This window comes from Haliaeetus leucocephalus, unplaced genomic scaffold (assembly GCF_000737465.1).
Source record: "Haliaeetus leucocephalus isolate CR32 unplaced genomic scaffold, Haliaeetus_leucocephalus-4.0 Scaffold306, whole genome shotgun sequence".
Lineage (NCBI taxonomy): Eukaryota > Metazoa > Chordata > Aves > Accipitriformes > Accipitridae > Haliaeetus > Haliaeetus leucocephalus.
In genome coordinates this window covers 4289790-4310950 of record NW_010972742.1, presented here as the reverse complement: position 1 = coordinate 4310950, position 21161 = coordinate 4289790, and the positions used below count along the sequence as shown (strand labels likewise).

The 21161-nt window shown below is 53.5% G+C and overlaps 1 protein-coding gene across 1 annotated transcript in view; it reads left to right on the top strand.

The window, feature by feature from the left end:
• NTNG2 (netrin G2) overlaps positions 1 to 21161 on the top strand; it is a 47778-nt gene that overhangs the window by 13501 nt on the left and 13116 nt on the right. The window contains exons 2-4 of the mRNA XM_010570879.1: positions 6392 to 7035; positions 18826 to 18998; positions 20783 to 20809. Of these exons, the coding sequence (XP_010569181.1) occupies positions 6392 to 7035; positions 18826 to 18998; positions 20783 to 20809 (844 nt within the window). The remainder of the gene's footprint in view (positions 1 to 6391; positions 7036 to 18825; positions 18999 to 20782; positions 20810 to 21161) is intronic.

The window sequence follows — 21161 nt, the reverse complement described above, 5'->3', positions numbered from 1 at the left end:
AATCACACTGGGTTATGAAAGCACAAACTTTCACATCATCTACTTATTTATCCTTGCTCAAATCTTGGGGTTTCTTTTCCCTTTAGTAGTAGTAGTATTATTATCTTTATTATTTTTCTTCATTGTGCAGCTAGTGGTTGCAATTGCTTTCCAGCTTCCCTTTGGCAAGGAGATCTCCTAAAAGCTGCAGTTTTATTTCTGTGCAGCTTTCACCATTCACAACAGATGTCTAGTTTGTTTAGAATATTCAACAGCTTAATGATTAATCAAGTAATTTCACCTACAAAAATATATAATTTTATGCTATGAGGCTTAAAAATGGCATTATCTGCCAGGAAAAAAAAGCAAAACAACTTTGTGCGCTCATTAAGAGCCCTAGAAACCAGCTGGGCTTTGTAAAACTGGGGCCTTTTATTGCGGCTGTTTTCCCCCATTCCCTCCCTCCCCAGCAAGGTGGGGAGCAGCTTCGCTGCTGCAGCATCCTGGATTCCTGTCATCATGCCTTGTCAGACCAATATCTTGTTTCTTAAGAAATCCTCCTCAAGGAGCAAGTCCCCGCTGTCACCTTCAGAAAGTCACTTTTGCAGCACTTCTGCCCAGCACCGACCCCAGGCACTGAGAGGAGGCAAAACCCAAGGGCTGGGTCTGGAGTCACTGGGACTGGGACGCATTTCCAGCTCAAGAAGTGGGCCAGTGTGAACCTTGTAAGGTTCAACAAGGCCAAGTGCAAGGTCCTGCACCTCAGTTGGGGCAACCACCGGTATCAATACAGGCTGGGGGGTGAAGGGATTGAGAGGAGTCCTGTGGAGAAGGACACGGGGGTACTGGTGGATGAAAAACTGGACATGAGCGCTCACAGCCCACAGAGCCAACCGTATCCTGGGCTGCATCCAAAGCAGCGTGGCCAGCAGGTCGAGGGAGGGGATTCTGCCCCTCGACCCCACTCTGCTGAGACCCCACCTGCAGTACTGCGTCCAGATCTGGGGCCTCCAACATAAGAAGGACATGGACCTGTTGGAGCAGGTCCAGAGGAGGGCCATGAAGATGGTCAGAGGGGTGGAACACCTCTCCTGTGACAACAGGCTGAGAGAGTTGGGGTTGTTCAGCCTGGAGAAGAGAAGGCTCCAGGGAGACCTTATAGCAGCCTTTCAGTACTTAAATGGGGCTTATAAGAAATATGGGGACAGACGTTTTTGTAGGGCCTGTTGCAATAGGACAAGGGGTAATGGTTTTAAACTAAAGCAGAGTAGATTTAGACTAGATATAAGGAAGAAATTCTTTACAATGAGGGATGGTGAAACACTGGCACAGGTTGCCCAGAGAGATGATAGATGCCCCATCCCTGGAAACATTCAAGTTCAGGCTGGACGGGGCTCTGAGCAACCCGATCTAGTTGAAGATGTCCCTGCTCATTGCAGCAGGGTTGGACTAGGTGACTTTTAAAGGTCCCTTCCAACCCAAACCACTCTATGATTTGCCCCAGAGAGGCACAATCTTGCTATGATGCCATTTGTTAGGACAACTTGTCCTCAACAAGGCTCTTGCAATTTGCCCCCAGGGATTTGCCCCGTGGGCTGAGCTGGGGCTAAGCAAGGTTGCGGTGCTCTTTGATGCCCCCTCAAGAAATGAGCAACCAGAAGGGCATGCTGGAGAGCTGGAAACCTGCAACATCTAGTTGCCGTGAGGATGCTCATAACTGATTTAATAGCGTGAGACTCAAAGTGAACTGGTTTATTTTAAGCTCGCTGAGACCAAGTTTGCCTGGCTAATGCATTCTGACTTTTAGATTGAAGAAGTAAATATCTTGAGACTTTGGACAGATTCTTTGGAGGACACATGGCTTGGAAGAGGAAACCAGATTCAAAAATAATACCTGGAATTGTTTCAACAGTGCTATAACTGATCTTACCAGGACCAACGGAGCAGCCAAAGTATGGCCATCTGTTTCCGCTCCCCCCTGCCCTCCCAGCTGACTTCAAACCATCCCACCAGCAGAAAACGCATTGAGCATCCCGCGGAGGAAGGACAATTCAATAAACCTAAAACCAAAAAGGAACACTTCATTTTATGAGAGGAAGCCGTAGTAACGTGACTCACTCAGTGGCTTTTGAGGCTCTCCCCCCCCTTTCAGCACTGTCACTTAGAGGTTATTTTTGCGTTTGCCCTGTTACAACCACGCAGCTCTCGAGCCGTGTGCCGCTCCAGAGCATCAGGGTGGTTAAAGATATCTTTGGGGTTGCTGCCTGCTGAGTGTGTTTACAGGTTGGGAAGTACAGGAGCCATCAGGGATCGTGAACCTCCTGTTCCCTGATCTCTGGGACGAGCATATGGGAGACAGGCAGAGTTTTGGCTCTGCTTCTCCCTGCTCTTGACCCACCAGATCCCTGCCAGTGACATGCCTGGCCAGCCCTGTCCCTCCAGACAGGACACTGGGAGGGGGATTACACTTGTCAGACTCAGTTGCTTCCCTCACTGCTGTGGGAAACCTGTCCCACCCCCCACCCTGGCCACCCTTTACTGGTCTGGGTAATGTTTTCTTACTGTGGTTTGGTCACAGAGTCCTTCCCTTGTGTAATTTGGCCACTGCTTAAGAAAGCCTCCAAAGAAAACCTTGATAGGAGCATCACCCATAACCCTGAAGGTGAAGCTGGCCACTGTGGCCACACCGGGGACAGCTCAAGCAGGAGATACTCAGTGGAGATTCTTCTTACACAAGCTCAAGGGCTTTGGCAGCCCTGACGGCTGCTGCACACAAGAAAAGGAAGCCACACGGCAAGAGCACTCTTGCCAGGATGGCTCCGCACACGCACACTCCTGCTCAGAGCTGGTCTGAGCAGTGAGGAGGTTTTATCGAGGAGTTTTGTGCTGCCGCCTCGAGCCAATTCCCCACCTGAGCCCACCGAGACGCTGCACTGCTGCACCCTCCTTCAGACAAGAGGTGGAAATGGACCTCTGGGATGGTCTTTTCAGGATCGTCCTATTAAGCCATCTGTATGACCACATTGGCAGTAGGACCATACTGCAACACAATATGTTGCCTCAGCACAGGAAACGTACTCCGAGCCCCCAGCGCTTCAGCTGATGGGGATTTTTCTTCCTTTTCCATCAGCCACCGCTGTAAAGCTGCGCTAAGAGGCAGCTACATCCCCCAGCAGGAAGCTGTGTCTCATTAGCAGAGGTAAACAATTCCTCTGAACGTGACGAGTCAGGAGAGCATATTAAATATGTCAATATCTTAGGTTTTTTTAATCCCTACTCTGAAACAGCATGTCACAGCAGGAGAGGACCCCCCAGCACGGCTCAGAGCCCCACCACACCCCAGCTGGCATCTCCCCTTGCTCAGGGCATCTCCCCCTCTTTGGGAGGGGAATGGGGAGCACGTGGGCAGGTGCCCTCACCCCCCAAGCAAGCCCGACCACTCCACTGATTTCTCTTGCCCAGCTGGCACAGCTGCAAACAAGTAAGAAATAAGAAAAACTATTCAGCCATTTGCTTTTAAAACATTAACCAAAGCACCCATTCAGTAGCCTCCCTGCTCTGGGGATGGGCACCACACCGGAGCTCAGCAGCCCCAGCTGGAGCCCTTCCTCCAGCACACACGGAGAGGGCAAAAGCCACACATCGCTCCAGTTAAGGCTGGAACAGGAGGAGCAAATCCCAGCACGGCACTCGTGGCTTTACCGTCGGGCAGGTGCATGTCTGAAAGCAAGACAATGTTGAAAACAGTATGAGTTTTGCCCTGTTACATCAATTGGCTTCTGCTGCTTTCCCTGGCAGCCTTGTACACACACACACACCACCACATGCTTTATTTACAGGAGTCCCCTTTTCTCCCCAAGGCTGCCACTGCATCCCCTGCAAAGGAGCCCGGTGCTCATGTACAGATCAGCCACTCGCTGTTTTGTTTTATCCCCGCTGCTGGCGGAGCAGCCTTCTGCCTTATTTACAGCGTGCTACTCACACACTGCTCAGAAGACAGAATTATTTATGTCCTTCTGAGCTTTTCTAGGCTCCTCAGTGCTGTGGCCTCCACTCGTGCAAACAGTTGCTTGCATTCGGCGCGTGTCTCTCAGCTGCGATGAGGCACCAAAGGCCCATTTTACAGACATGGAGTGGGGAAGCTCTAAGTAGCTCCCAAGACTTTTGGTTGCCCAGCTGGAGGTGGCAAAGCCCAGGTTTTCCAAAGCACCTCATGTTACACAGCAGTTTCCATGTTCAAATTACAGCCCCACTTTGCACCTGAGAGCACCCACTCATACAAGCCAGATGCCTTCCTTTGCTTTGCCCAGGCTATACACAGGGCACCCTAAAAGCAGGTCACAAGCACTTAGATGCCAGTAGTTTCCCACGTTAAAGCAAGCCCATGGTGCCGGATCAGTCCCCAGTGCCATGGACACAGGAGCACGCTTCCCCACGCTTGCAGCGGGGCTCTCCCAGCCCTGGGATGCAACCAGCCTGAGCAGACCCCAGCCTTGCACCTCGTTTGTTTGAGCCCCAGGTACCAGCACCAGCTCCCTGCGAGCTGGGGACCAGCAGCATCCTGCACCCCAGCACAGCCCCGGTGCTGCAGGAGGTCCCCAGGGCTGGACAGGAGCACGCTGCTCCCTGCACGCAGCATCTTCCCACGGGCTCCCAACCACGCACAAAACATTCACAAATCAAACCACTAAGCCCAGCTCGGTCTTACCTTGCAAGTCCGCCGTGCTCGGGAGGACCAGACCTCGCACCCCAGCAGGCTCCTCACCTCCAGCCATCAGCTCTGAGCAGCTCCAGCTGCTTTATCACCTCCTCCTCCTCTGCCAGGTAGTTCTGCTTCCCTTGACGAGGGTCCCACTGTTGTACCAATCCCTCTCCCTCCCCGATTCTCTGGGTTTTGAGTCCGAGAGGGAAGTAAAGCGACAGCAAAGAAAGAGATGCTTCATTTGCAAAAAAAGATTTGCAGTGTGTTGCAGTGTTTTTGCAGATGGTACCCACTATAACACAGCCCCACGTCATCTCCAAGGCAGGTCTGACCCACACGCTCCCGGAGGCAGACACTGCAGGGCAAGAGAGACCCCAGCTTGTAATGAGGGGCTTTCACACATGTATGCTTGAGCAATAAACCCATTGGCACGGCTAACCCCGATGCCCCCCTCCAAAACTTCAACGTTTGGTGTGTGACCTTGACGATGTCCTTAGTGCAGTTCAGCACATGTGGATGTGTGCCTATGTCCCTGCAAAACATGCAAGCTTGGCCGGGCACTGTCACTTGTGGGCAAAATGGGATGGCTGGACCTTTTCTTCCATTGCCCAGACCTACAGGCAACGAGTGACGTAGCAGCAGACATTGTCACCTGGATGGGATGAGCCACCCTTCCCACCGTGGTCCCTGTGGGTGGGTGAGGACCATCGCACCTCCTGCCTGCAAGGGGGAAAGGCAGCGCTGGTTGGGAAGTACCTGTCCCTGCAGGCAGCGGGGCTGTCAGGCACAGCTACCCGACTCGGTTTCTGCAAAGACAGATGTTAACTGATGTTCCCCTCTACTTGCCATGGGCTAAGGGCACTTGGACAAGCAGCAAGGGGCTGGGGATGGAGTTTAGGCTGTGGGAGTCCCAGGTCCCTTCTGGGCGCTGGTGGGTGGGCATGGAGCTGCCTGCCCTGTTCCCTTCCCAATCCCTTGTCAGCTCAGCCTCTGGTTAGTTCGGGTAGGTTGAACTGAGGAGCAACCAGCAATCGTCATCACATCAGGTTGAGCGGGTGCATCCCAAGCACACCCACTCTGCATGTTCCCGAGGCCAGGCTGCTGTCCTGGAGACAGCAGAGACACCGGGAGCACAAATCTCTGCTCTCTCTGCTACTGCCCAGTCCTGTCCCAGCTCGGAGCTGGGGAAACTGGGTTTCGCTCCTCTAGCCGTGCTCAGAGGTGCTTGGGGGACGATGTGTCCCCAGCCCGTTCGGCATCAGGAGCCATGAGAGGCATGGATGCGCTTTGGGATTTTAGCCATTCGGTTCTTGCAAGGGAGCAGGGGTGAACGCAGCTTTCCATAGGCTTGTAACTCAGCCAAGCTTAAGCGAAGTTTCTCAGAGGTCGTCTCAGGGAAAGCGCTTTCTATGAAAATTGCCCCCGTGCCAAATTGAAAGGCCCTTTCCCAAAGGGCCTTTCAAAGGAAACAGCTCAGCCGTTCTTATAGCAAAGGCAAAGCCACCTCTTTCTGTCTTAAATTCATGCTCAGAAACAGCATCATCCAGAGCCAGACCCCCGGCATACTCCAGTTCAGCCCAGCAGTTAACATTTGACACAAGCAGCTAAAACCAGGGCCCGGTAACGGTGCAAGCTCGGCAGTGTGCCCGCGATGCAGATGCGATGCCCAGGCGTTGCCTTCTTCTCTCGTGACCGTTGTTGTTGTTCCAGGAGAACCCGTACCTGTGCAGCGATGAGTGCGATGCCTCCAACCCGGACCTGGCCCACCCGCCGAAACTCATGTTCGACAGCGAGGATGAAGGGCTGGCCACGTACTGGCAGAGTGTGACGTGGCGCCGGTACCCGGAGCCGCTGCTGGCCAACATCACGCTGTCCTGGAACAAGAGCATCGAGCTGACAGATGACATCGTGATAACCTTCGAGTACGGCCGACCCACCATCATGATGCTGGAGAAGTCGCTGGACAACGGGAGGACTTGGCACCCGTACCAATATTACGCAGATGACTGCATGGAGGCCTTCAGCATGCCAGCACGGAGGGTCCGGGACCTCTCCACCACCAGTGCCAACAGGGTCCTCTGCACAGAGGAGTATTCCCGCTGGGCGGGCTCCAAAAAAGAGAAGACCGTCCGGTTCGAGGTGAGGGACCGCTTTGCCATCTTTGCTGGCCCTGACCTCAAGAACATGGACAACTTGTACACCCGGCTGGAGAGCGCCAAAGGGCTCAAAGACTTCTTTACCGTGACTGACCTGCGGATGAGACTGCTGAGACCGGCCCTGGGGGGCACCTACGTGCAGAGGGAGAACTTGTACAAGTACTTCTATGCCGTCTCCAACATTGAAGTCACCGGCAGGTAACGGCTGCTGTATTTCTTTGGGCATCTCTTCTCGGAGGGCTGAGAAGAGGGTTACTGCTAGAAAACTAAGCCATCAGCGTTTCTGTCGACCGATAAGATTATCAGTGTTTCTCCCTTTCTCCCCAGGTAGGGCAGCATTGGTAATAAAACAGATGTGTCCTTGCAGGGAACGGCTGGGGCACCTGCAAGGCTGTGTCCTCCCGGAGCTGGCGTGGGGGGGAACTGGGACATGGCTTGGATGGGCAGTCGGGGTCTGAGTTCCCTCCCAGATACCCTGTCCCCAGCTGTGCAAACACAGCCAGCCTCTGCCCAAAAATCTCAGGGGCAATGCTAGTGGATCTGCGGGGTGAGGGTGAGGAATGAGGCTCACCCCACTAAACTCTGGCTTGCCACCAGTACAAGCAGGATGGGTCATCCCAAGTCAGTCCTGCACCCCTGGAGCAATCCTGGCTCCGGCGGACAAAGTTTGGGGTGAGGGTATATTCCCCCGACAGATCTGGGGCAGGTGAAGGCAGGAAGGGGTTTGTTTCTCCTGGGTTTTGTTTTTCATTTCTTTGTACGATGCCATATGTTACGTTATGACATCAACCGAAAAAGCAAAGTAAGGTGGAAAAATGCCGAGATGGCTAATTTCCCATCCAGCTTGTGGATTCAGCTTGTGCGAGACTTACAGACGAGAGGGGAAAAATCTCCCCATCACCCACCCCGCGCTAACAAGAATCACCACAGCGACAGAGGAGCCGTTTGTATCAGTTCCAAACTCTTTGCTTCTGAGACTTGCAAGCAAAAATGTTTTGCAGGTGCCACCAATGCTGGCTTTGAACGGGCTGCAAGGGGAAGGAAGCTGCAGCGAGGGATGGGAGAGCCCTTTCCTCCCACGGGGGCAGGCAGGAGGCAGCAGTGGTGGCAGCAGCAGGCGGAGGGGCTAGGTCTCTCACGGCGTGGTTGCCTGTCTGGGACGAGCAGCTGTGGGTTTTGGCAGGGCCGGCAGCGTGTCGGTGTGCCCGCCGTCAGGATCGCTCAGGGAGAAGCCCTGGGGAGCTCAGGCACACGGGCAGAGGTGCGGGAGAGAACCTCCGCACGCGTCTGCCAGCGCCCAGGCTTCGGTGCAATGTGCTTCTGTATAAATATGTGCAGAGAGATATTTTACACCCACCCATAAGAAGTATTGCCAGGTGTAGTAAATATCCACGGGCCTCGAACAGCTCAGGGTGGGGCAAAATAGCAAAGGAAAGAGGGTGGAAGGGAGGGAAAACAGGCAAAAGCGAGAGAAAAGGCCAGCGCGTTGCCTTCCCCTCCACCCCCAGCACAGCCAGTCCTGCCCCCTGCTCCATCTGCCGTGACCCTGCTCCTCCCGAGCGGCAAAGCTTCCCGCAGGGATGCTTGATGTTACTGACGGCAGCGGCAAAGCCACAGGGATCAATTCCCAGCCAAAGCCCACGCTGACCAGGGTGGCTGGCTGGAAGGGTTGGAGCTGGTGTATCAATTTATCTGGACTGGTTAGACTCTCTAACAGGGATGCAGAGTTTTCAGCTCAGAAAGTGGTAAATTAGGATTAAACGTTTGATTTCAATGCTTGTGCAATGACCTTTGGCTTCCAAGCATGGAGATAACTCTGCAGATATCCAAGGACTTGTTACTTGCACCTACAGCCGCTTCGGGATACTTGATGCTTTAAGATACATGTTAAAATACTCTTGGCGTCCCATGAACACCTTCCTCCTCAAAGCCCTTTACCTCTTCTGCCTGCCTTAGGCAGGATATGTTGCTTCAGTACTTTTGACTTCAGGCTATGCTGGTGGGATTCTCCACAAACCAGCACCTCGCTGGCTGTGGGCTGTCTTCGTCCCCCCACCCCTATTCCCCCACCAGATTTTGAACTCACTCGCCAAATTTAATAGTAGCAGAGAGTGTTTCAAGAGATAAAATCTCTACAAACTTTGTGAAAAGAGGCAACTAGGGCAGGGCAGGAAGACCGTGTTGAGAGGGGGGGGCACAACCTCTATGAGACATCCGAGATTCCACACCGGCCTGCACCCTGAGGACAGCGCTGGCGAGGGACGCTTGGGCTGCGAACGCCCAGTGGAAGCTGTGATGCTGTTGGTTTTTTTTTTGTCTGAGGCCAGAATGAGATGGGTTGGGGTTTGTTGGCTAATTCCTTGGTGGCCTCCCCCTCAGAGCTGGTGCGCTGCTCGCGTGGACGGCTGCCCACGGCTGCTGCAGAGCAGCAGCCTCCCGCTCGCCTCCGCTTCCCTCTTGGCTTTGCTCGCCGCGAGCTGACAGTGACTCTTCCAATGCAGCAGGGCCTCTGGGAGGAGAGGGCTTTTCCTTGGCTGGGGACAGAGAAAACTCTGAAATCTGCTTTTTCTGGCCCAAACTCCAAGTCCCGAACTAGAGCAAGACCCAGCTTTGCACTGCTCCGGCTCTCCCCGGCTGTCCTGCCTTGCTGGGCCGGTCCCAGGAGAGGGGACGCTCATCCCAGATGGGGAAGAAGTCGATGCCTGTCCTGCGCTGACTCTTCCAGCTCTGATGGGCATAGGGCAGGGAAGGATGACCAGCTGAGGAGCTGTGGATAAGTGATGTATCAGGTGGAGAAGCTTCATGTGAATTAACTCTGCTCCTGTGATTATTCCGGTCCCAGCAAGCAGGTTTTTTTGCTGGAAAGCAATCTAATTCCAGCTGTAAGCAAAGCCAGTTACAGTGCAGGGACTAAAACCAAATTAAATCTTGTGTGTGGCTCAACAAGGGGTGGGTTATTGAGAGGAAGAGAGGAGAAATCAATGTGAGCCTGACAGGAGTGCTGCGCGGGGAAGGGGGGAGGCAGGGCGGGCAGGGCTGGGGATGGACACACACTGTGTTTTCCAGGACGTGGGAATGACCATGTTCGAGGAACAGGAGGAAAGTGCCTAGATAAAATGGGGGTTGGTGTTAGGGATCCACTGCAGGGGTCGTGGAAACAAGAGGGAAGATGATTATGAAGAAATGAGGGCTCAAAGGCAAAAAGCAGCCAGAAAAATTCCATCTGGAGGGCAGAGGTGTGAGCAGCCCCAGGAGGTCGGAGGAGCAGTGCCCGGCTGTGGTGTGTGGCATTGGAGGAGCAGTGAGTGCCATCAGAGCGCATGGCATCGTCACCTGTGCCCCGTACGGCACCAGGATTTTGGCAGGCAGCTGGCAGCGCCCGCAGGGCGATGAGACACATGGCAGCTCATTTCCAGTTGATGTTCACAGTCAAGGGAAAAGCAAAACGCTTTGCCCTCAGAGCAGACCATGAGCCTGGGTGGTTTCTCATGCCACAGCCTTAGCTGGGGGGTTCAGAGAGGTTTCTCTGATCCCCTCGGGTCTATGGGCTCCTGGGCCCCCATCTTTCACCCCTCTGCTTCCCACCAAGGAAGACCCCTCACCGCGATCTCCCAGAGCTTTTGGGAAAAGCAGAAAGAGACGGAGCAAAGGATGTGGGGAGAAGGGGAAAGAGTTTGCTGCCTTCTCTCCTCCTGCAGACCAGATGGACCAGGGTGGTTCAAGAGTTTGCCAGGATCACCAGAGGGTCTGGTGAATCCTGAGGGTCACTGCACCCTTCCTGGGTGTTGGTGCGATGGGCTGGTGCTTCAGGGCCTCCTCTTCCCGCTCCGTCTGCATCTCCTCCTCCCGCAACCTCAGCCAGGTCCATTTCTCTGTTCATGGCTGACAGTTTATTTTTACTCTCTTTCATCTTGGTATCTTTTTCTTTTCTTTTTTTTTTTCTTCTTCCATCCTGTCCCCATTGATCTGCAGAGTAACTGGAGATGCAGAGGAGTCAAGACAGGAATAGACGCGAGCAAGCCCTTGGCCTGTGTGCTTGTGTGTGTGCCAGGCAGGGTGGGGAAGGCAAGCGGAAAGACTTTTCCCCACAGATCTCTATTCACTGCTTAGTTTTCTCCTCGGTGCAGCAATGAGCTTGGTCATCTTCTCAGGAATGGGTGAATGAGCTTTCCCTGGCTGCCAAGACTGACGGCCGGTGTGATGAAAGCCGCCGGTTCTCTTTCCATTACTCACCGTGTCTCTTTGGAGTAATTTTTTTCCCCTTCATAACGTCAGTCACCGCAGTGCTCAGCAGGGCACGCTCCATCACGGAGACATTAATAAGCCATAATTGAAGTTAATGTGCCATGGCCAGGACATGTGGATCCAGTTAGGAGAAATCAGATTGAGCAGAAGTGAATCAATTCCAGGCTGATTATTAAGATTTCTCCCCTTCGTGCTCCCCTGCCCCACTGCATGCTCTGTCTGTCTGTCTGTCCATCCTGCCCATGGTGAGCAGTCCCCGGAGGAAGGCAGGAGGAGGGAGCGTTACTCATCACCGAGCAGCTCCATGTAACAGTGCCTCATCTCAGGCTTGGCTCAGGCCAAAGAGGCACCAGCAAGAAGATGAGGTTTCCAGTTTTGTAACAGCATTTCCTTCCCTCTCTTCACCAATTGCTTTTCTGAGGCTTTCTTTGGCTTCTCTTTTGCTTACACAAAAGAATTGAAGGGAAAGGCCCTCTGTGCTCCCTTGCTTTGATCCCTTCCTTCCCCTTGTGCAGTTCTCGGTGCCGTACGCAGATGCTCTCTGGAAGGCTTTGCTCTCCACATGCCTTGGAGCAGTGAGTTTGTGCTAGCAGAGCAGAACGAATTTGCCCAGCTCGTTATTGTGGTGCCAACAGCCAGGTTCAGGCACTCCAGACCTGGAGGATCAAGGCCATTCCCCAAAGCACTTCCTCCAATAAATCAAGCTAGTTAATTGTCAGTGAACTTTTCTGCATTTTTGGTGAGTCTTGAGATGCCGTGATGCTCGATGCTCCAGCTGTAGAGGTTTGCGATCCTGACTTCTCTGACAAAGCTGTGTCTAGAAGGGAGGAAGGAAGAATTTTTGGTCCATGGAACCTCTTGTTGAGGGTCTTAGATTTTGAGTAACAAGTGGTGCCCCCGTTGAGCGCCTTTCCCTGAGGAGCAGGATGGGACCTGCCAGCTGCATCACTGCTGCTTTGCAGACGGGGGACAGGCAGGGACCTGGGGTAAATGATCTGTGAGAGCGTGGACTTCCCCAGCCAAGCTTGCCCAGCCCCAGTGCCAGAGCATCACCCCCAAAATAGCCATGGGCTCACCCAAACATCCCCCAAGAACTAGCTCAATGCCCCTGCAGCCCATGGCCAGCCTCCACCTGCGCTCAGCACCTTTGGGAAGACCACGAGAACCAGGGCAAGCACCGCCTGTGCCTGTCTCCACTCCTTCCCCCGCAGCTCCTGGCAGTCAGACTTCGGGTCCCAGGAGGTAACAGCATCCTCGTGTCAAGGACAGCCAAGTCTGCGCCAACGGTGCGCCGCATTCCTCGGCCCGTCCTCGCCTCCGTGCTGGGCAGCCCCCGAGAGCTGGATGGCTGAATTTCCCTGGCATTCCTCCAGGCTGGAATTAGCTTGAGTTCAAGCAAAATCTTGCTCTTGGTCATATAGTTAAATTAAGTTAATGTGCAGCAACTGTTTGCTTGACTTTCCTTGAGTCTCTTAAAGGGTTTTACTCCCACTGCAGCAAGATGGAGGGGAAACTTGCTGAGCGGGAGGGAGGGAGTTAGCAAGAAACCTGGAGAGCTCCTCCTTCCCCCAGACATTCGTGACACTTTGTCAATAGCCAGAGACAGATGCCCAAGGTCCTATTACCTGCTCCTGGCTTTGGTTTGCGAAGGTTTTTATTTCCCCTCCGATTTTGTTGCCGAGTTGCGTCCAGCCCTGAGCAGATAATAGAATTTCATCGATAGTCTGAGAAGGTGATGTATGTTAAAGCACTTAATATAAAGAGACTTCTACGGGAGCCCAAATTCAATTTGGCCAATGAACTCAATTGCAGGCATTATTGCATTCCAGGAGAAAGACCAAGAGCATTTATACACATTACTCTGCAAATATTTATGTTCACGTATCTGTGTGATGTCCTCTTCACCCTTCCTCCCTTCTGTTGCCCGACCCCCTAACGGGGAGGTTTGGTTTCGTGTTTGCTTTTTAAGACAGCTTTGAATGTAAATAATGTTCCACCAGTCAGCAGGATCTTGACAGCTGGTGAGTGTCAACTTATTTAAAATAAATAGCCTCTCGAATGGGAACAGCCAGCTAGCGTGCTCTCCACTTTGGCATCTTTTAAATTGTCTCCTCTTTGTAACCCAAACCTCAAATCATTTCGAAGGGCAGCGAGGAGGGTTCCTCCCTGCCGGGAGGACTCATCCGTCCCTACCACACAACCAAAAGTGAAAACCCGCAAGGAAAAAAAACCACTCACAACATGTCCCTCTGACCTAACCCAGGGGTTTTTTTCAGTTTTTTGGCTCTGCAGAAAGCAGTGAAATCCAGAAGCCTCTCCTCCTGGTTCGAGCGGAAAGAAACAACACATTAAAATGGCTTTTCCTCCCCCGTCAGCCCCCGGACCGCAGGTTCGGTTATGCTCCTAGCACTGCTCCTGGGATGAATGAGCTGCAGTCACCTTCTTCAGCCCTTTTCAGCCCTGCTCCGGTCACTGGCAATAGCAAACCTCTGCCAGAGTGATCTCCCAGCAAGGCAAATCCTAATACAACTGCTCTCTACAAAGGGACGGTGCTTCTTCTGTGGCCCAGCCATTAGAAGCTATTTTTACCTGCTTCTGCATGCACAGATGGGCCAGAAACAATCCAAGCTCAGCACCCGTTATGCTTTGCCCGAAAGATTTGCTCCCTGCTTTTGCTGAGCTGCCAAAACAGTTGCAAAGGAGCAGGTAAAAAGTGGGTAAGTCATGGCCAGGCAGCTGCCGGAGCATGCTGCGAGCAACGGCTGGGGATGACAATAGAGAGATGGAGAAGAGTTATTCATGTTTCCCCGAGAGCCGAGATCAGTTGAAACATCGTTTTCCTCAGGGACGGAGAGGAAAGAGCTCCCTTCAAACACATCGTCCCATGAGACTCATTAAAGCCTCATCAATTACAGTGAGAGCAAACAATTCAGGGGAAAGCTATCATAAGCCTTCCTTTGGATGGCAGTCATTAGCAGCTCTCCGCTGTGCGCTGCCTCTCCCCAACGCCAGCTCGGGTGAGTGGAAAGGGAGCAGGGGAGGGTACCACTGCCAAGCCGATGGTGAGGGAAAGCAGAAGCCAGGGAGAAAGAAGGGAGGAGATCTCCCACCGCATCCCTGGGGCCACGCGGCCGTGCCGTAGCATCCTCATGGCGAGCACTGGGTGGAGAGGAGAGCACAGGCTGGACTGGAAGGAGACTTGGAAGGGAGGTGGTGGGCCACCGTAGTGGACTTTTGGTGCCCCATGTCCTCGCTCAGGCTTTTTTTAAGGAGCTCGGGGCAAGGCAGGATTGGGCCATGGTGGGAGCTGGGCGAGAGGTGCACGGGGATGGAGCAGCTCTCGGTCTCCACCCAGCAAGGGGTTCCTCCAGCCCTACCCAGCACAGCAGTGGGGTCACGGCATCAGGCCTGAGTGGGGGGTGCCAGCACCCCACGGCTGGCTGAGCCCCGTGGAGAGGGGGGAAGAGATGCTCCTTGCCTTTCTCTGCCTTACTTCCCTGCTCTGCAAGCCAGGTTACGGACAGAAAAGAGGTTGTAAAACACACAAGAATCCTTGGAAGGAAAGCAAAGGGCTGGGGTGACTTTTTAAAATTATTTCAGAAGTCGTTCTTAATGAAAGCTCAGGGACAGGGGCTGCTTTCCCCCTCCCAGCATGGCTCCTGGAGGTTTGCGGCACTCACCTCTGCCTTCACCCCCTTCCTAAGCCTGCGCACGGGCATCTCCTTCCCTCGCACACGGGTTTGGCACCGGCCGCCTCTCCAACCGTTCGCTGCTGTGACCTCCAGGATGCTGACTTGGAGAAATGCAGGGATGGCAAACTGTTCTTTATGGCTGGGAAAAAAAAAAAAAAAAGAAGAAAAAGAAAAAAAAGGACACTTTCCTGTAAACTTTCCTTGGCGCTCCAAGCTCCGTGATGTTCCCTGGTGGAGGCATTGGCAGCATCAGACCACACCGCACCACTCCGAGGGAAGGCAGCAGCTGAACGACCTGCACTAAAATAAATTCATAAATACCCCATCACGCAAACGGTAACGTCTTGGGCCACACGTTGCTCCAGCCACTTTTGCCGGGAACGGTGTGAGCCAATTTCTGTTTAATGCAAAATGCAGTCGTGTGCACCTACTAACAGCCCGGCGCAGGACTTGGGTGCCCCCGGGCCATGGAGGGTGCCTATGGGTGCTGTAGCTCCTGCTGGGTTGTGCACTGGGGCTGCTCTCCTCCAGGTTGTGCCCCACCACGGCTGCGTCCTACGTGGGCTCTGAACGCTTGCCGAGAAACGGCACTGTCACCGCCAGCCTTGACCCATGAGCTCGAAAGGAGAAACGCTCCCAGCTCTTCAGATCTCCTCCGGAGCCAAAGAGACCATATTGCAACCGGCGCTTTGCTGGAGCGGCCCCGGGACTGGAGCAGGGCCATCGCCGCCTTCTGCAGGACGCAGCGCAGGTGTCTGCCCCACTGCTGCTATTTAAGCCTCATTGCTAAGTAGATCCTAACCTTTCCCTTCATCCTCTCTTTCCTGCGATGGCTGGCCGCCCGAGGAAGATGAGCAGAGGCAAGCAGGACTAGCAGCTCCCACCCAGGGGACTGGGCTAATGTCATTTACTCCAGTCTCCACCAGCTGGATCTTGGCTGGGGAAAGACGTCGTGCACAGACCGTCAGCGAGCGCGCGTCCTTGGGCTGCAGGCCCAGAGAAGGAGGCAGAGAAGCCTGAAGAAGGGGTTAAAGCCAAGCCGCTGAGCCCGAGCAGCAGCGAGGCTTGGATGCAGAAACCTTTGCACAAAATGGGGTTGGCAGTCGGGGCCGGCTGAAGGCGCTTGGCTGTTCACTATTAAATAATGCAGCCTGATTGATTGGGCTGAAAAGTGCTGTGTTGCGGGGTCAGCTCGCTGGGGTTATAGTTCTCTGCTTAGATTGATGATCCTCAAAGGTCGAATTCAGAAAGCAATTCCCCGGTAAAATTGATCCTTTCCATAACAAAACTTTTGCACAGTGGTGAAGGGCAGAGCAGCAAGAAATCTAAGTGACCCGGGCGCAGGCAGGCAGGGTGACCAGCTGCTTCTGCTTTCTCTTTAATTTTCCTTGTTTACACTGATTGGAAGTGAGGGTCTTCTCTGGGAAGAGCAGTGCCCCATCACCCTTCCATGCAGGGGCTGGAGGATGTCCATGAGCACCCATCCTGCCAGGGGAGCGCGGGTGCTTTTGCAGGGACAGGAGGCAGCTGAGGGCTGTCCCGGGAGCTGGTGCTCAGCTCCCAGCCCTCCTCAGCAGCAAGCGAGCGGCGTGTACATACGAGCAGACACGTCTGATTGCCTCCTGCACGCATCCGTGCCTCCCTTTCCCGGTAGCGAGAAGGCTGGTCCCACTGCTTGGTGGAGGTTTTGTAGCTGGAGCCAAATAAATGGCGAATGGGTTTTACCCTCCTGTGTGGCAGCAGCCCGGAGCTGGCAGAAACAGCCTGAAATGGCTTCTTGGTCCTCTGTGGGGGATGCCAGGAGCGAGGATGTGCTGAGCGGGGGGGGGGTCATCGAGGCTGCCCCAGGCCACCGCGGGGGCTACCGGGTGGTGGTCACCCGGGGCTGACGTCCCCACTGCAAGACTGGCAGGGTCAAGGACAGGAGCCAAGCGCTACGCTCCACATCATCCCAGACTTCAGAGAAAACAAGGGGATGCCAGGCCCTGCCTTCCTTATACCCCCTCCCCTGGGGCTCTTAAACCGCCCCCCCTCAGCTGGATTTTAAGGCTGTGCCCTGGAGCTGCTCCCATCCCCTTGCTCCCACCAGAGGTAGGAGGGAGGAGAGCTGCAGCTCCAGAAGCTGTTGCTCTGATTCAGGCTGGGCCCAGAGCGGCAGCGGTAAGGCTTTGACCTGCTTTAACCCACTATCTCGCCTGCTTTCCTCCCGTCTGCTCATTTTGAAGCGAGAGAAGGAGGCCGTGCCAGGTGAACGCTGAATAATTCAGAGTCAGGCTCCGCAGCACCCCGGGGCTGGGCATCGCCTCTGCCAAAGGGCTGGGACGGCTCAGCCAAAATCCTTCCTCACCAGAGGCAGAGGGGATATGGAGCAGCTGAAATACAGCATCCCTCGTGTGTAGGTACCGGCCAAAGCCGCTTCCTTCCCCCCGGCGCTCGGATTCACGGCTCGCTCCCAGAGCACTGATGCTTGGAGGCCGTTAGTGCTTTCAGCCGTGACGCGGCATCTCCAGCTCTCGCTAACACACAGATTCAAGTGGAGCACGCTGAGTGCGTCTGCCTCTGCTCCACGGACCACATTTTCTTCCTTCCTCCCTTTTAGAGACTGCAATACTCCCTCCCCTGCTTGGTCAGAGGCAGGGCAGGGTTGTAAGATGGGGAAAGAGACTGTTCATCCAGCTTATGCTTAGCCTCTGAGCGGTGTTTGCTAGAATTAAGGACAGGGAGGGGAGGGGGAGGAGAAAAAAAAATTATACATGAGGTCAGCTTATCCAGGCACGCATGAGGAGGAGCACAGCGAAGGCGGCCTCAGTGGGTCAGGCAGGCAGCTGGGGAACATATTTGGGAGCTCCAAGGGAGAAGCACCAGGAGCTGGCAGCCATGTGCGGCACCAGCAGCTGGGAAGGACCCGGCTCCCGGCTCCCAGCCTAATCCAGGTTGTTTATCCCAGTGCAGACAGAGCACAAGAAGCAGCAGGCTGTGTTTCTTCTGTCTTCTGTGCAAGCAGTTCGTTCCCCTCAGCTCTGCATCTCTTGTGCAATTAGCCCTGTAAAATGAAGCGCTGCCCCGTCAGGCTTCTCTACCCGTTCACATAAGGCACAGCATTACTGTTTTCTAATGGTTCTGCTTCTGAGAGTGTAAATTATTGCACAAAGCGGTGAAAAGGCCGTGCTAGGGATCCACTGACTGGAATGAAATGAGAGGTTTTGGTCCCCAAAGTCTCTGTCTGATGGCCTGAGCTCAGGCCCGGGAGTCACCGGAGCCACGTGTGAGTTATGGGCTCAGCCTCTGTGCTCTGCACAAGTCACCTCCGGAGTCTGAGCAACAGGAATTATTGTGCACAGAGATAATTATTCCCTGCATACTGCACTACAGCTCATTAAAAGTTTGTTAATGTTTGCAAATTGCTGAATAGTGTTTTTCGTTGTTGCCTTCTCTGATGAGGCGGGGACTAAAAGGCAGATTCTGATGGTGACTTGTTCTCTGTGTTATTTTGGTCACAGCAAGCTGGGGCTGCGCTGCACGTAGGGAAAAGGGTTTGTGTTGTGCAGCTTCACACCATGGGAGAAAACGCTCTTGACTTTAGCATGCTGCACAGGGGTAAAGGGGCCAAGTCCCACCAGTGTTAGCTATGCTTCTCCATCTAAAGCTTGAGACGGTCCTCTCTGCCTCCAAGTAAATGCCTACCTCTGAGCTAATCACTCAGATTTCTGAAAAAAAATGTGTGTGACTCCTTACTGGAGTCTCAGCTGGAGATGTTGACTTACCATTAAATGGTCTGTGCTACCAGTCAGATGGTGGGAGTGAAGCATCTCTCATTTTGGAATAGAGATTGCAGATCCACCTTGGGCGAAAAAGCGGACAGCGTAACCCCAGCACCAGATACCCAGGGCAAACAGCGGAGTTCAGTGAAAAAGTCCTGCAGAAGGAACAGGAAAGGGGTAACCAGCCCAGCTGCACCGCTACATTTTCCTGCACACAGACAGCACTGCGCCAGGGGCAAGGAGGAGTAGCAGTAATACCTGACAGCTCTTCTCCGGTCTTCCTCTTCCAGGTGTAAATGCAACCTCCACGCTAACCTGTGCACCTTCAAAGAGGGCAGCCTTCAGTGCGAGTGCGAGCACAACACCACGGGGCAGGACTGCGGCAAGTGCAAGAAGAACTTTCGCTCCAGGTCTTGGCGAGCAGGATCCTACCTGCCTCTCCCCAATGGGTCCCCCAATGCATGTAAGTAACCTGCAGCGAGCCAGCCCTGGCCGCGCTCCCACCTTGGGCTGCGCAACACCCACAGATGGGAGCGGATTCTCATCTCGTCCTTCTCCATCTCAAATCAGTGCAGGATGCTCAGCTTTCGAAAGGGAAGCGGGTATTTACCCGTGTCTTGGTACACAGAGAAATGAGAACAGATCTGGGTGGATGCAGAGGTGATTTGTTGGCTACTGGTAGATGAGTGATGAGTCCAAATGATGGTCAAGAATAGGAAGGATGACCTTGGGCCAAGATATAAGTCCATGGCTTTGTGGCAATGCAAATTACTATGCTTTGAAGATGACATTATTTAGCCACAGTAGAGCACTGGCTTTCAAGTAGTCCATGGGCTCAGCACTGGCACTGCTCAGCTGCAGGAGTGCAGGTTGCTTTCTGGATTGCTTTCTGGATCCCGTTCTGTGTATGTCAGCATTTCAGGCAGGCGCCATGAGCTGCGGTCCCTCTGCGCAGCTCCAGTCTCGTCCAATTGCCTGCTGGAGCAAGGCACTGCCAGAAGCAAAGGTGTGCAGAGGAGATGATGTATGCATACCCACCATCGTTCAAGCAGGGGAATTGGGGCAGGAAACATCACAGATGGGCCAGTTTCTCTTAGGTTTCTGTCCAGTCCACATTAGCAGACTTGTTTAAATGTCATGGAGCCACAGTAGCCACTCCAGCCTTTCAAGCAGCAGCTTTGAGCATTACCAAAGAGAATCTTTTCCCTCCCTCCCCCCAAATTTTTTGAAAGATTTATGTGTTTTAAGATGATCAAAGCTGAAATTCAGGCTCCGAAGGCCGTGACGGGAATGTTTTGTGTGTGCCAGGGCTGGTAGACGAGCAGGTTCTTTGAAAGGGAACGAGCTTGTCAGCTCCCACCAAGCGGCTGCATTGCTTCAAAGGAGCCTGGGAGAGTTTCTGGTGTTGACAGGCACAGACATGCTGTTCTCTCTCTATCCCTCCCCTCCGTTCCTTGTGTCTCTTCCTATTTCTCTTTCTCCTCTGCCCTTTCTTCTCCTATTCATCTCTCTTTCCATCTGTCACTCAGTCTTCTTCCTCCCTCCGACCCCGACTTTCTCTCTGTTGCTTCCTCCTTCCCCCATCGACACCCTCTTCCTCTGCAACAGAAGCAGTTCTCTGAAGTCCCCTCCTCTTGGTAGGACAGCTTTGCATGTTCACGCAAAGCTGAGACTTTCCATGATTCATCCGCTTGTTACAGTAGAGAGGAGCATGGCCATTAGTCTCCTGGGTGCCAAAAGCCAGAAGCCGGTCCTTGGATGGCCTTCGAGTGGCAGGTTTGAAGCCGGTGGCTTCGCAGCGCCCTGTTGAGTGAGTGCTGCAGCGGGAAGGGTGTTCAACTCTTCTCGGGCACGGAGAACTGCCCTAGGTGCAACAAGCTGGTTCAGACCATACAGTTTGTACTTAGCAGAGTGAACCTCAGCAGATGGGCTTGTCCTTTGCTGGGCTTTAATGGTAGGTCAAGGAAACGGTTAAGAGAAATACCCATCAGCAAGGACCAAGCTGGTTTTTCTTCCCCAGATGAAAAGCTGGAGATGCCAAGACCCCAGACAGCACTGTCTGGTTGCCCCTGTGGTCTGACTAAAGCAGTTTTTAAGATGTTGCAGCAAACTGATATACCTATGAGCAAGACCCCCGCTAATTAATTGCTGTTCGATCCCATGTCATGTATCTGTTTGATCTTCTGCTGGTATCAGAGCCGATGGCGTCCTGCTTCCAGTGACCAGGCTTCTTCTTGTTTTTTCCAGGTGCAGCTGCAGGCTCAGCCTTTGGCAGTAAGTAAAAACATAAATGAAATGCTGGCATTTAACACCTCAGTGCATGGTCCTTGTGGATGTCACTAGGAAAAAAAATATGGTTATTTTCTGTCCATTACCATTTTGCACGCAATAAGTCTTCCCTAATTGTGCCTCATTTTCTGTCCTGTCAAAGTGTCTTACATTTTCTTCCTTTGACTTCAGTAGCCTCATTTTGCCTCTTCCTCTGGCATGGTTTCCCCCCCGTGAGGTTCGTTAGTATGGCAGCTGGAAAGGAAATAAAAAAAGACTCTTCAAAACCACCCGTGCTTGCTGTGAACCTCCCCCCCCCCCCCCCCCCCCCACTACAGCCGATCTCTCCCCGCAGGCG